The sequence below is a fragment of the Centruroides sculpturatus genome, unplaced genomic scaffold (genome assembly GCF_000671375.1).
Source record: "Centruroides sculpturatus isolate CEXI.00-Female unplaced genomic scaffold, Cexi_2.0 scaffold143, whole genome shotgun sequence".
Taxonomy (NCBI): Eukaryota; Metazoa; Arthropoda; class Arachnida; order Scorpiones; family Buthidae; genus Centruroides; species Centruroides sculpturatus.
The window spans coordinates 407,065-421,674 of NW_019384447.1; the positions used below are offsets into that span (position 1 = coordinate 407,065).

General features: G+C 31.9%; 1 protein-coding gene across 1 annotated transcript in view; it reads left to right on the forward strand.

Annotated features, from left to right (window-relative positions):
- Positions 1 to 860: 860 nt before the first annotated feature.
- LOC111620427 overlaps positions 861 to 14,610 on the forward strand; it is a 33,120-nt gene continuing 19,370 nt past the window's right edge. Inside the window, exons 1-4 of the mRNA XM_023362349.1 lie at positions 861 to 972; positions 3,125 to 3,195; positions 11,046 to 11,124; positions 12,364 to 12,547. Of these exons, the coding sequence (XP_023218117.1) occupies positions 12,464 to 12,547 (84 nt within the window). The 5' untranslated portion in view covers positions 861 to 972; positions 3,125 to 3,195; positions 11,046 to 11,124; positions 12,364 to 12,463. The remainder of the gene's footprint in view (positions 973 to 3,124; positions 3,196 to 11,045; positions 11,125 to 12,363; positions 12,548 to 14,610) is intronic.

A 14,610-nucleotide genomic window follows, 5' to 3' on the forward strand; every position in this document is an offset into this window, starting at 1 on the left:
CTCCACTCTATTGTCTGATGCTCACACCCACAGAAGTAGGGCAAGGGCGGAAAGTTCCCAAACTCGGGAAATGAAGGAAAATCAAGAACAAAAGGTAAATTGATAGGCTAGGAAAGGGAAGTGATAAAAATGAAAATAACATAACTTAAGAAACTATACATGAATATGGCGTCATGCCACAATAGATTTGTTATTTTACACACATTACTAATATAAATAAAACCAAGAAGGTATATGATATTTTTACAAAAAAGGATAGGATATATGATAGTATACTATATGTATTCTCCACTACAGTCCTCATTCTGGTTATGTCTAAAACATAGCCTGATGGCTCATATGATGGAGATGAAATGGTTTATGGTACTATTTACCATTTTAGTTGATTTTTTAATTACTAATACATATTGAGCTTTTACCAAGAAGTCTGAATTGCGATATAAAAATTGACAAACATAAGCCAGAGTCTTAGTTGAAAATTTAAAAATTGAAGAGTTAAAGTCAGTAGTTTTGTGTACTGACTACATAGCTCTGTTAGGAATTCATATTATTGAAAGTGTTTGAACAAATAAATATGAGAATTGTATAGCTGAAAAAAGCATATTCAGATTTAATAGGTGTGATAAGATTAAAATTTGTATGTGTAAACTGAAAGTAAGGTAAGAGAAGCCCACACACAAATACAAAATAAAAAATATGTTGAATTTCTTTTTTACAAACATTTGTAAAATTTTTTGATTATCATAGTTTTGAAAAAGCATTAATTGTCTAAGACATTTAATCTCTATATATTTTAATTAAATTTTAATTTTCAAAAACTTTTGTTTTTGTAGAATAGTATTTTAAATTGTTTGATTTTTTTACAGGATTTATTTTACTTGGTGATCTAAATAATGATATAGGAAATCACACACTGAAAAGACACACTATAATAGAATTGAATGAATTTTATCAAAAAGAAAGTCACACAAGGTAAATTTCAGTTTATTATAAAGAAAATCTTTTTCTAATGTTAAATTTATATTTTTATTTAATAATTTCTGAATATTTTCTTTAGTTTACTTTAAATTCATTGTAGAATAAGTGTTGTGTCCGTAAAATAAACAATTATAATTGTTAACATATATAATTAACTTTATTATAATACAAACGTAACTTTGTGCCTCCAGGTCTAAGTGTTACAACAGCTAACGCACGACTGACTGGAGACAAAGGAACACGACAAAGGTCAGAGGTGCAGGGTTGTCTAACTAGGTCAAGGGGCAATTTGGTGTGGGTATAATACAAACGTAACTTTGTATTATACCCACACCCTGGAGGTTTACATACATAACAATAAATTTTTTTGTTCACAAGTGGTTATAATGACCAGTCTGGTTTGTCTTGGCTTTGAAAGACACTCTAAAGCACAACATTTCTTAAAGGCTCTGCTGTTCCTGAGAGCACTGATCTCAATTCTGGCTGCTTAACCAGTCTTCCTGACTTGTTTGACATAGTTTGGGATGAGTTCCTCGTTAACAATACCATGCTAGTTTGCTCTAAAACATGATTTGTTTTACACATCTGTAGTATAAAGAGACAAAAGGTTTTATTTGTGTCTAAAATTCACGACTGTTACAAATTCAAATGCAGCAAGAAACAGTGCTGCCGATCCAAGAGACTAACTACTGTAGGGAGCATGGGCGTAGCCAGAGTTTTGTTATGGGGGGCCTAGTGAAGGCCAACCTGACACAAAATTGAATTATTTCAAATTATTGTTCATTATTGGGCACCGAGCAAGCCGTTCACCTTTTTTTTTAGTATTCAAAACTTTTATTTTAGCTTTAGGTGTTTACAAATCGACTCAACACTTTTTCGGCTGTGATTTCCTGGGGGGCACCAGGTTCCCTGGGAGGGGCCGTGCCCACCCAGGCTCCCCCCTCGCTACGCCCATGGTAGGGAGAAGTGTTGCACACTGTGACACTACTACATTCTCCTCCACTTACATTACATAATATAATCCTTCAAATAACTGAGCTGACAGTGTTGCCTTACAGGATGAGGCGACCTGATTACTTCTGTTGGGGGTGATAAAATATCTTTATCTTGAACTTGGAAGGGATACAAATCACCCTCACAAAGTGGAGGAGGTGTTGCCTTAACACCAGAGCTAGCTTGATCGGGAATCTGGGTTAAAATATTAGGGAGGACCGTGCCATCTTTTGAGGATTCAAGCAAAGGTTCGCCTCGAGGTGCAAGGTGCCTTAGGGACACTGTTAATGTCTGCCCATCAGGGTACTGAATGTGAGTGTACTTGGGATTAGCCTCCTCAACTAGAAAGACATATTTATTGGCATGATTATGTGAACGTAGTAGGACAGGTCTTGGTAATAGCAACCAAGTGAGAAGACAAATACCTGTTTCCGTCTTTCAGGGGTGTCTGAAAAATCTCTCATGAGCATGGAATTTGTAGAGAGCATAGGAGAGACCAAACAGCATGTAATGCATCACCTAGTACATCTTCCCACTGATCAATACTTTGATTAGACAAGCAAAGGGCCAAGGAAATTACTTACCTGTCACTCTAAACTACAGTATTCTATACTTTTTAGTACTTTGGCATGTTTTCATGCCTTTCAGCCTTGGGTTTATTTGAAAGCAAGATTTATTTTTAACAGCGTGTTTATCCCCTAAAGATTATTTTAATTCTGAAATTTAATCAAGAAAATATCATATATTTCATATAAATTTAAAGTGAAAAATTAATTTATTTCATTAAATTAGCCTTTTGTTTAAATACAATTTATTGCAATTCAAATAGATCATCAAATGAACTTTTAATTAATTAGATCAAAGTATTTACTATTTTAATCTAGTAATTATGTATAAACGTTAGATTATTTTATTATTATTAATTAATTAATTTAATTAATTTAATGTTATTTTTTTTATTTAACTTAGACTACATTAACTAATATTTTTAAGATTGTTAAAACTAATGTTATTAAGTAGTACTGTACATAAACAAACCAATAAAGTATTTTTTGATATAAAAATTTATATATTGTTTATATATAATTTTTAATAACTTAAATTTTAAAAAATTGTTTACTTATAATTTTCAAATTTTATTTTCTAATTTTAGATTAAAGTATATAATATTTATAAAACAGTTAAGAAAAATTGAAGATACTGAAGCTTTCTCAAAAAACTTAAGTAAAACATTTAAATGTGAATTATTTAAACCAAATAAGTAGGCTATTTATTGATTTATTTTAAGACTGTATTTAATTAAATTATTATGAAATTTGATGTTAAAGATATTGATAGCATTTCATATGAAATTAATGATTAAAATTAATTTAAATTTAATAAATTATCTAGAAACATCAAAAAAATCTGGAACTTTACAGGTAGTGTTGCCATCAAGCCAGTTTTCACCTGGACAAACTGTTTTTTAAATTTATGGTCCAGATTAATTATTAATTTGTCCAGTTTTCATAGAAACTGTGAAATTATGATGAAACAAAATAAATTTATAAAAGTATTTGCAAGTATTTTATTTTAATGGTTAAAGACTTTAATTTCACACCCCACCCAAACTTATCTCTATCTTATCCCTAGGGTAAGAGTGACAGAAAATGCACTTTTAAAGTTCTAACTTGAAAATATCTCTGGCAAATATTAAATTTGTTCCAACAGAAGACCCTAACTGGTTTAAAACTGGCATGCGCATTGTTCAGTACTTGGCTTTAAAACAATGTTGCACATGCCTTGCATGGTTTCAAATTCAAACCAGTCAGGGACTTGTGTTGGAACAAACTTATTGTTTAGGTAAGCAATTTTGAAAAGGTGGCAACACTATTTACAAGCTAGAGTCATATCTTACTATTTACAGTATCAGAACAATAAATCCAATCTTGTCTGTAGATGCATGTACAATACAACTTGGATTTATAACTATGTAAGTTATGTCAACATCATAATAATTTAATTAAATATAACTTTGAATAGACTGTAAATAATTAGTTGTAAATAATTGGTTGTATGATTTAACTTATTATTTGTGTTGTATAAAAACGATGATGTGATGATGGTGGTATAAAATGTTCCTGTTTTCATGGTCTAAAACAGTGATGGGCAAACTTTTTAAAGAGCGGGCCAAAGGAAAAGAAGAAAACTTTAGGCGGGCCAATATAATTGTAACCTAGCGCTGCATCTGAAAATCCAGGTGGCACTATAAAAACATGTGCAGGCAGTCCGCCATATTTCTTTTTCTCTCTTTCGGCTACGCTACGCACGACGAGTGGATGTTCTGTACTGAAGCATGCTTGTAACCGATCGAGCTTTTACCCAATAAGTGTAAAACAAAATTTTGTACATGATTGTAAATAAACTTTCATGGTGAGATATAAAGCTTCGGTTATTTTATATAATCAACGAACACTCAAGTTAAGTGGTGCATCAACCACCACAGCCTGTATTCTTTTTTACTCGTCAGATTAGGAATGTCGCGCGGGCCGGATAGAACATTTCAGGGGGCCGCAGTTGGCCCGCGGGCCGTAGTTTGCCCATCACTGGTCTAAAAGAACACAGTACACACTTCCTTTCTAACAATAACAACACAATTACACTTTAATTAATGTCTCGAAATCAGCGAGTGACTCTCTGGCCCTCCACAATCGAGCAACCCTCCGGCACCCAACAATTATTTGATAATTACACTACTGGTTCTTGACCAGCCACAAAGCTACCCACTCTGGTTAGCTCCCCGGTCAGTACTGACTCCACACACAACACTGACTCGACAAACACAACAAAGGGAAGCCCACAAATTTTCCCTCTCTCACAATTTCTCCTTCTCTAGGCGGGACAATTTCACCTCGAATTCTTGGGGATACTAATACCTCACCCACCTGACACGTGTGACAAAGCTGTGGACTGTCCATTAACACTTGCTGACATCCATACACCTGACACATGTCTGACACATGTTACAATTGAACTTAACAATTTGATTGTCTATATTTGTTACTAACTTAATTTTATTTTTATTTCGTGAGAATCAGATTCTATGCTTCTTCACAAATTTGGCTGCCATGAACCATCACTGATAGCATTTACAGCCTGAGCTAGCTGCTGATCTTTATAGCTCAAAACTGGGTACCACATGACCTGATGCATACACAAACTTAATTATTTGCATATCTCTGTTACCTTTACTGGTAATAATAATCCACAAAAACCTTTATATAACAGTGTTGTGTTCATTACAATAAATTAAACTTGTTTGAATACTAAACTTGTTAAACTATGATTTTTTTTTTGACTAAGTGGTGTCTCTGCCTGACCGTTGGAACAATGATGTCCGAGATGTAAATAATGTGCATATCGCATTTCATCCCTCTGCTTGTTCCAGTTCAAATTCTTCGAATAAGTATCTCCACGCTTGCGTGATTGACTCTCCATCTTTAAAGTTTATGCAGGTGTCCTCAACATTGGCTTTAAAGATTTCCCAGGCTTCCAGGTGACGGATATGATCTATACGAAATGCCTGTCTGATTACTTTGGTGTTTTGGAAGTCCGCCCGAATTTCAGGGTCGGTAACATAGGCCGACAAGGCGGTGGTGTGCCTGTTATTTTTAATATTCGATTGATGCTCACGTAACTGTTTTTGTGTTGAGTGGATGGTGGAGCCAATGTGAACTAAGTCTCTATGGAATCTATCGTCCCTGATGGGAATGGAGTAATTCCCTGGGGTCCTGTTGAGATCTATCATGTCCTTAGCGTTGTGCAGCAGGTCGTAAATAGTGCTGGTCCTCCTATACACGATCTTCACACGATTACAGCAAGCAATCTCCCTGTATAGGGGGTCCAAATGTTGGTTGAACTGGATGACCATGTGTCTGTCACTCTTAACAGGTTGCTGGCCACCATCCTGTGTAGGCAGGGGGCTAGCACTGCACCGTGTGGGATGGTTGGCACAGGCACGGGCTAAACCACGTGCATATTGTAACGAACACAACACTGTTATATAAAGATTTTTGTGGATTATTATTACTCATCGCAGTGTTAAAGTTAGAAGTCGTATTGTGTTACCTTTACTGGTCCTGCAATTTGCATGTGATTATGCATATTTCTTCATGGTGTTGCAATTTCAGTTTTGAGGAGTATAAATTCAGCAGTCAATCCATCCTGAAATCCAACCCAGAAATTTCTCTTATTTACTTCCCTCTTTTCTCTTGTTCTCCTTTTTATACATTAGGGTTACCGTTCTAGGTTTTATGTAATCATCTAATCCTCTATGCACAAATGTATTTTCTTTTGGTACCCATGCAAACTGTTACAGTTTACTATAATGGAGTTAATGTTTAAAAGTTAGGTTAAGCAGATAAAGTGTGTAGTAGTGTCACAGTGTGGCAACACTTCTCCCCACAGTAGTTAGATTCTTGGACTGGCAGCACTGTTTCTCACTGCATTTGAATTTGTAATAGTCGTGTATTTCAGACACGAATAAAACCTTTTGTTAAGGTAACGTCTTTGTCTCTTTATACTACAAAATAAAAACTTTTATTTTATAAAGATAAATGAAATGAAAAAATAAATAAAAATGAAAATCTTTTTTATAACTGCACTAGCTTTAACAACAAACATGTAACCATTAACTATGCAGTAAATGTTTACTAATCAAAAGTTTTTGGTCTTCTTCATAGATCTTTTTCAGGAGGTATATGCATTTTATAATTTAAAAAAAAACATAGCTGTCCATTATTCTGAAATGGTTTTAGAACATTCCATTTTTAGAATAAGACAAATTTTTAAAATGTACATGTTAGATTTTTTATATATTGAATGGAATATTGTGTGATAAGTGACAAAAAAACAAATTATATAAAAAAAACACAATGTGTACATTATGATGTAAACCAGGCCTGGTTTATATCATTATGTACTGTACATATCATTATACATTATCATTATGCATTATGCACACATTTTATGATATGTGCATAATGATAAATTAAAATTCTTGTTTCTAGAATAAAGTAACTTATCCTTTGATTAATTCATTTATTAAATAAATAATTACTTTCCTACTGGAACTACATACAATAAGTAAAAAACAAAACCTTTAAACAATCCATCAAATCGATTTTTAATATCTTAAAAATGCTTTTGAATGCTTTAAGCAATCATCCTCAGTTATCATTTTGAATCAAACGAAGAATTCAAAATTATGTAAAATAATAATTCAAAAAGCGGTTATACAAATTTACATTAAGATTTAACAAGCTTAAATAATCGCAAAGATTATACAAGTTAATTAAAACGAAATAAAGAACTAAAATAAAATATATACATCCAGTAAAAATTATCTTAATTAACTTTCCCACTTATATGAACTATGTCTACTCATCATAGGATTTCCACGCCGAAGACAACTTGCGTAAACTCAAAAGCCAAATACTCCCCTCGTTCTGGGAAGACATATTGTCCTATGCAAGATATGTTGATGATATCTTTATTTTGTGGAAAGATAATTGCAGAGTTAGCCAGTTTATAGAATGGATCAACGACAACCCGTATGGATTAACTTTGGAGCTGAAGCAGCAAAATGGGAGCAATGTTAGTTTTTTGGATGTATCTATAACTTGCAAGGAATGGGAAATCAGAACAGATATATACCGGAAACCAAGTTATCTTCCTATTTTCATTCCTAGGAACTCTGCAGACTCTGAGCATATAAAAGTGGCGGTTTTTCGTTCTTGGATAAGGAGGGGGCACACACATTGCACCAGCAATCTGCGACACTTACAAAGAATTGGAATATATCCGAAACATAGTGATGCAGCAAGGATGCTGTAGAGAAAGAATAGATGCTCTCATTGCAAATTGTCAGAAGCATCACCCTGCGCAGGGAGGGAATCAGCAGATAGAAAAACTCAATTACATACCGTTCCTCAAAGGAATGGTTAAGAAAGTTACCAGAAATAAGAATATACAGATAGTTTACAAACGTAATCCCACTGTGTACAGGCTCTTAAGGAACGATAAAGGCAGTTACGAACGCAACGAGATGGCAGGGGTATACTCTATACCGTTAAAGGACCGTAGATTTAACTCCAATTTAATATACATAGGAGCGACCATGAGAAACTTAAAGAAAAGAATTGTTGAACATAAGCACTCGATGAATAAAAGCATAGACTCTACGGTGCTTGCTGCTTTTACCAAACAGCAGAATATTGAGGTCTTCTGGGATCAGGCATCGATCATCAAGGCTACAAGATCCAGGCAGGCCATGAAACATCTGGAAAAACTAGAAATTCACAAGGTGCAGTTGCACACAAACTGTATTAATCATAGAGATGCCAATGGATTGTCTTTGGCATGAAAATCCTTCTATGATGAGTAGACGTAGTTCATATAAGAGGGAAAGTTAATTAAGATAATTTTTACTGTATGTATATACAGTAGAGCGTCGTTTATCCGAATCAATTGGGGACTGGGATGGTTCGGATAACGAATCATGTACGAAAAAATATATTAATTTATCCCATGTTAAAATTTCTCTCCGTTGCGTGTCGCTTCGCGTTGAATTTTCGTCGATGTTAAGCCTAATGAAGACTATTGTATCGTTAAAAATTATTTTTTTATTTTGTACAAACAAAATAAATTTATTGAAAAATATAAAAACAATAAAAGATTATACTTCAGATGTTAATTTAGTATCAAAAACGTAAAATATTTGAGTAGCCNCTAGAATATGCTTGTACTTAGGGACGTCCTGATACTGCCAATACAGGTACCATATCATTACTTTCCTTCAACATAATACTTTTTGTACTCAATACTTTAGTTCAATACCAATACTTTTCCTCAAATATTGGATCTGGTATCATTACATTTTTCAGACAGGTAAGATCCAACCGAAATTGGATTTTGCAGCCAAATCCAAAACCAAAATCATATTTTTGTTTTAAAATCAGTTTTAGCTGAAACCAAAACCAATTTTACACTATTTTTGGTTAAGTTAAACTTATATAGTAAAATTAATGACCAAAATCAATAAATTTATTACATCAAATTTTATTTTCAGAATATACATACACTATGCTTAGAGTTCAGATTACTGTTTATAAATAACTTGTCGATTATTTGAAAAACTCAAAAATATATTAAAATCTCAAATCAACTGGTACAGTAATGGTAACATTTAGTTTATATTAGAAATCAGTTTTAATAATTTGTTAATAGTAACTAACTAGAATAAAGCATGTTACTTATGTTAAAATTAAAAGTTTCAATTACACAAAGCATTTTAAAATCAAGCCACAGACTGAACAGTGACAGTTGGCAAGATTTCCAGTTTCAATACTTGATGCCAATACCAGCCAGTATCAATACTTTTGTGGTATTGGTACATCCCTACTTGTACTTATGAATGCTTAGCCCAAAATCATTATTGAATGACAATGAGTGACACATTAAACATTAAGTCCGAAAATGACAAGAATGCTAATCTCATAAGCATGTCCCTCAGGCAAGACAGTGCTGATTCTATCACCACAAGAATCTTTCAACACTATTGGAATGTATCATCTGAGGCAATTTCCTACTTCATATTCTGATAACAAGTAAACCATCATCATTATATTATAGATTACCTCAGCCATTACACTAATAGTTCTTATAGCTAAACAATTCTAGTTATATAGATAGTCATATGAATGTTTCACAATATTCATATGCTGTAGCAGCCAACATAGCAAATTTCTTATTTCATGACATCATACTAAAGATGGAGATTCAAAGAAGTTAATCAATTACAGAGATTGATTGACCTTTTCTTGTCAAAATGGTCTAAGAGCTACTTTCCATCTTTGGCATTGTACATTAATGAATGGTAATGGCTCATCATCTTAAGACAAACACCCTCACTGAACTAAAATCAATATATTAGCAATGCACATAGACATTGAGCATTGGTGGTGAAATGAAATTCTGATCTTCATGATATTTACTTACAACTCCTGAAAGGATAATATGGGCTATTTTCTGTTTTTCCTGCTTCATAATCATCATGCTCTAGCTTCTATGGCTACCTTGCTATCTGCACTGGTTACCAAACTAAGGCCAGCAAGATCAGTTAATCCGGTCCATGCCACAAATGAACTAAAATATAATTATTTATATGGAAATATCATAAATTGTAGATAACGAGTCCGTAGGCAGTGGCCCACGTCACCCATGCCTTACACTCCCTCTATGGCCATGCAGCTTAGTTTTGCATCTGACAGTAATACAATATTTAGGAAAATCAGTGAAATAAAAAATTCAGTGATTTTTTGAGACTTTGAATATTGGAGCACTTTTTGTGTAAGTACTTACCTGTAATGTAGTTTCTAAAAAAAAAAAAAAAAAGCATTATGAGCTTGCTGTAGCAATTGTATTTGTGCATTGGTAAATAAATATATTGGTTGTCTTTATTTTTTCTCTATTCAGTATACTGTGTTGAACAAAATGGTTATGTGGCCCATGCTCGTCTCAGTTATCTGGCCCACTATGAAAAAGTTTGGTGACCCCTGATCTAAAGATACAGTGAGAGATCAAATATCCAACTTCCAGGATTCTGTAATTACCGGAAAACTGGCTGTTTTTGAAACAGCTTAATTTTGAATTTGGTGGGCAGTAGTACAGCTGTAATTTGCTTCATGGTCACTTTGTTTTGATTTCTCTGGTATACATGTTGCATGATACCAGTTTCAGACTGACTACTGGCATGTGCTAAATATAATTGTTTTTTACTTTCCTTTATTTATTTTATAATTTAAGTGTGTATTTAGACTATCTAGAACACTGAAAAATCCAGAAATCCAGACCATGTCTGCTTCCAAGCTTGTTGGATATTTGGTCCTGTACTGTTTTATATTGGCAAATTTATTATAATGTAAACATACATGATTTATACTGAATTTGATAAAAATAATTATTTTTTAACATTAAATTAAACTTGTTTGAGTACTAAACTTGTTAAACTGTAATTTTTTTTTTTTTAAATGAAGGTAAGCTTGTCCTTGTAGATGATTTTGCAAAAAGTCCTCTGACAATTTCAATAAAAAATTTGTGCGCTAAAATAACAAAGTAAGTTCAAAAACCTTTTAAAGAACTTTTTACAAATTTTTATAATTGTAAAATTTAAATTATTTATCAGTATTTATTATGAATATTGTTTTAATTTATTAATAAAACTATATTACTTTCCTGAGAGTTCTAGAATATAGTATATGGTGATCAGTCAAAGTTTATTCTCTTTGGTTTTTTTGCATTTCTTGACATTGAAAGATGGCAGGGTTATTTGTATATATGGGGAATTGATGCTATTAAATTTTGGAGGTTGAAGGTCAAGAGGTAGGGAAATAATGGAGAGGTCAAGTTTCATATCTTGAGTGGGGTCATCCTTAATGAAAATTTTACTCAATGGTATTTACAACTTTTTAAAAACTCCCCTACCTCAAAAATAAGGTTTTTGCCTTTTTATAGTGATTAATAATATAAAGATTATTTTTAAATAAAATCTCATAACAAATAACACTATATATAATTTTTTAATTTAAACTTAATTATACCTTTTGAAAAATAGCCTTGCCCAGATTTTGTTTATTTAAATAGATGTTAGTAATTGAATTCAATAAAATAAATTTTAAAATTAAAAATTTCACTTCCTATTAGTGTCCACAGGGCAGAAAGAGTCAAAAATGGAAAAAGTTATCGAATAGCAAGTGATGGATTCGCAATGTAAAAATAAATCTATATTATATTATGAGAAATGCAATGAGAATTATGAAGATATTAAAAATTTTTATTTTAATAAGATTCAATTTTTTATTTTATTTATAATGCAAATTTTATTTTTGCATTATAAGTCTTGTTTTTTTTTTTTTCTTACACTTTCAAACTGCCTCCAGTGGTAAAAGTGATTTTTATGCAAATTGCTTTGCACTTCAATTATGCACTGTACTGACCTAAAACATTATAGAACTTCATACAAGTCCTATTGGTACATACTGTAAAAATTTCATCAAAATTGGAAGTGTTTGAGCAGTGACCAGTGACCATGTTCTAAATTATGCCACTTGACATGGAATGACCCTGTATTCATTTTTTGTCATATAATTTTTAATGGTTCATAATTGAAAAATTAAAATTTAGCTGATAAGTGGTCAATATTGATAGAGATTATGGTTATTAGTATGTTCTCCAATATTTTGTAAAATAAATGAAATAAAAATTCTATATATAAAATAAAAATTGCTATTATTTATTATTATATTTTTTGAAATTTGTTAAATTAATTTTGTGTAAAATACTTTATTATTATAGAGGTGCAGATGTTTTTGATTTCACAATAAAAGTTAGAGTTGAATACAAATCCCCTAAAACACCATGGAAGAAAAATGAACGGGAAGGAATATATATAAAAATGAAATTTCAAGATGAAAATGGAGATGTAATTAATGGAATAACTTTTGATGAAAACTTATATGATAAAATTCAAATTGAAAAAGTAATATTTTTATTAAAATTTTTGAAATTAAAATAGTTATAAAAAGAAAATAATAAAGAATGTTTGATTTTGTGTGTTTAAGTTAAATATATGATAATAAGATACTTTATTTTTATTATTTTTACATTTACATTATTACATTTTACAGATTTTCTTAGCACATTCTAAACAAATTGCAGTGCCATACTGTAAGCAAATGTTTTTCATAAAAATTGCTGCTTGTGTTTGTGATGCACACTAACAACTATAATGCAGATCATACATCCAATTCAGTAACTCAAAAAGAAACTAACGGAAGTACAATCGTTAAAATGCATGCAGTTGACGAGGCTAACTCAATGGAAATTCTAACAGAATGGGTATCATTGGTTTATGAAACCATGTGAGAGAAGTAAACTGCTCTTATCAGACATGGACATACTTTTTCATTTGCTGCTAGATTATCAACTTGAAGGTAGAAAATAGGATTTATATTATTTTTAAAGGTAGCACAAGTTCTGAGAAGAAAAAGAATTGCAGGAGTCTGGCAGACTAATGATACCAACCAGTTAAGGGTGAATTAATATCACATCCCATCAGTCAATATCAATCTACATCATTGAAATCATTTTCCATTCTGTTATGTATTGGCAACATCTGTGAGACTCTGCACTATGTAATTTATTAACATAACTAAATCACAACATAACATCTTGACAATAAAACTTTGTCAAATAACTGTCAACTTTCACACCTGGGAGTAAATTGTCTGTTAAGTTCTCAGCAGTAAAAGCCATGCTTTCTCATAACCTTCTGACCTACTGTCTCGATTTCATCAGTTTAATATAGCAAATAACTACAAGTTTAGGCAGTCGTCATCAGTTCCTTGATTGATAATCTGTGCTCTGAAACGAATTACTCTATCAAGTTGGAACCAAAACATTTGTCTCTCCAAATTGGAATAACTTCGTCATCAACCTGAATTAATTCTAGAATTTATTCCTGGAATACATCCAGAACTGTTCTAATGTGCCAACCTTCATTTATTCAACTTTCCTAAGGAATAGACCAAATCTTCTCTGGCCAGTGGTGATATTCGAAATATTTAACAAAGGGTTCTCTAACAGAAAATTTTTCCTTAACAGAAAATTTTTCCTTAGCATTAGCAACATTAGCACAAAAACTGACCTTAAGATATCCATATAAATAAAAAAGATGTGTTCACAAAATTAAGTCAGTTAAAATTTAACATTGTTTATGCCAGAACTATATTTTTTTATAAAAAATANGAATAACTGTCAACTTTCACACCTGGGAGTAAATTGTCTGTTAAGTTCTCAGCAGTAAAAGGGACGCTTTCTCATAACCTTCTGACCTACTGTCTCGATTTCATCAGTTCAATATAGCAAATAACTACAAGTTTAGGCAGTTGTCATCAGTTCCTTGATTGATAATCTGTGCTCCAAAATGAATTACTCTAGCAAGTTGGAACTAAAACATTTGTGTCCCCAAATTGGAATAACTTTGTCATCAACCTGAATTAATTCTAGAATTTACTCCTGGAATACATCCAGAACCGTTCTAATGTGCCAACCTTCATTTATTCAACCTTCCTAAGGAATAGACCAAATCTTCTCCGGCCAGTGGTGATATTCGAAATATTTAACAAAGGGTTCACTAACAGAAAATTTTTGCTTAACAATTTTTTTTCGCTCAAATGGTGCATTAGCAACATTAGCGCAAAAACTGACCTTAAGATATCCATATAAATAAAAAAGATGCGTTCGCAAAATTAAGTCAGTTAAAATTTAACATTGTTTATGCCAGAACTATATTTCTTTTGATAAATAATAAAAAAGTGTGTTCAAAATGGCTTATTTTGTACATATTTTAATATTTTTCATTCAAAATATTTTATAAACATAAAAATTGGCTTTTTTTTAATCAGAAAAAGTCACAGGGAAAGCAGTTAAACAAGAAAAACTTTTCTAAATCATTTATTTTATCGTTAGGTATTATTATAATAATAGACAGATGTCATCGTCTCTCGAAATACAATATCTTTCTTATTTCGCTGTTGATAG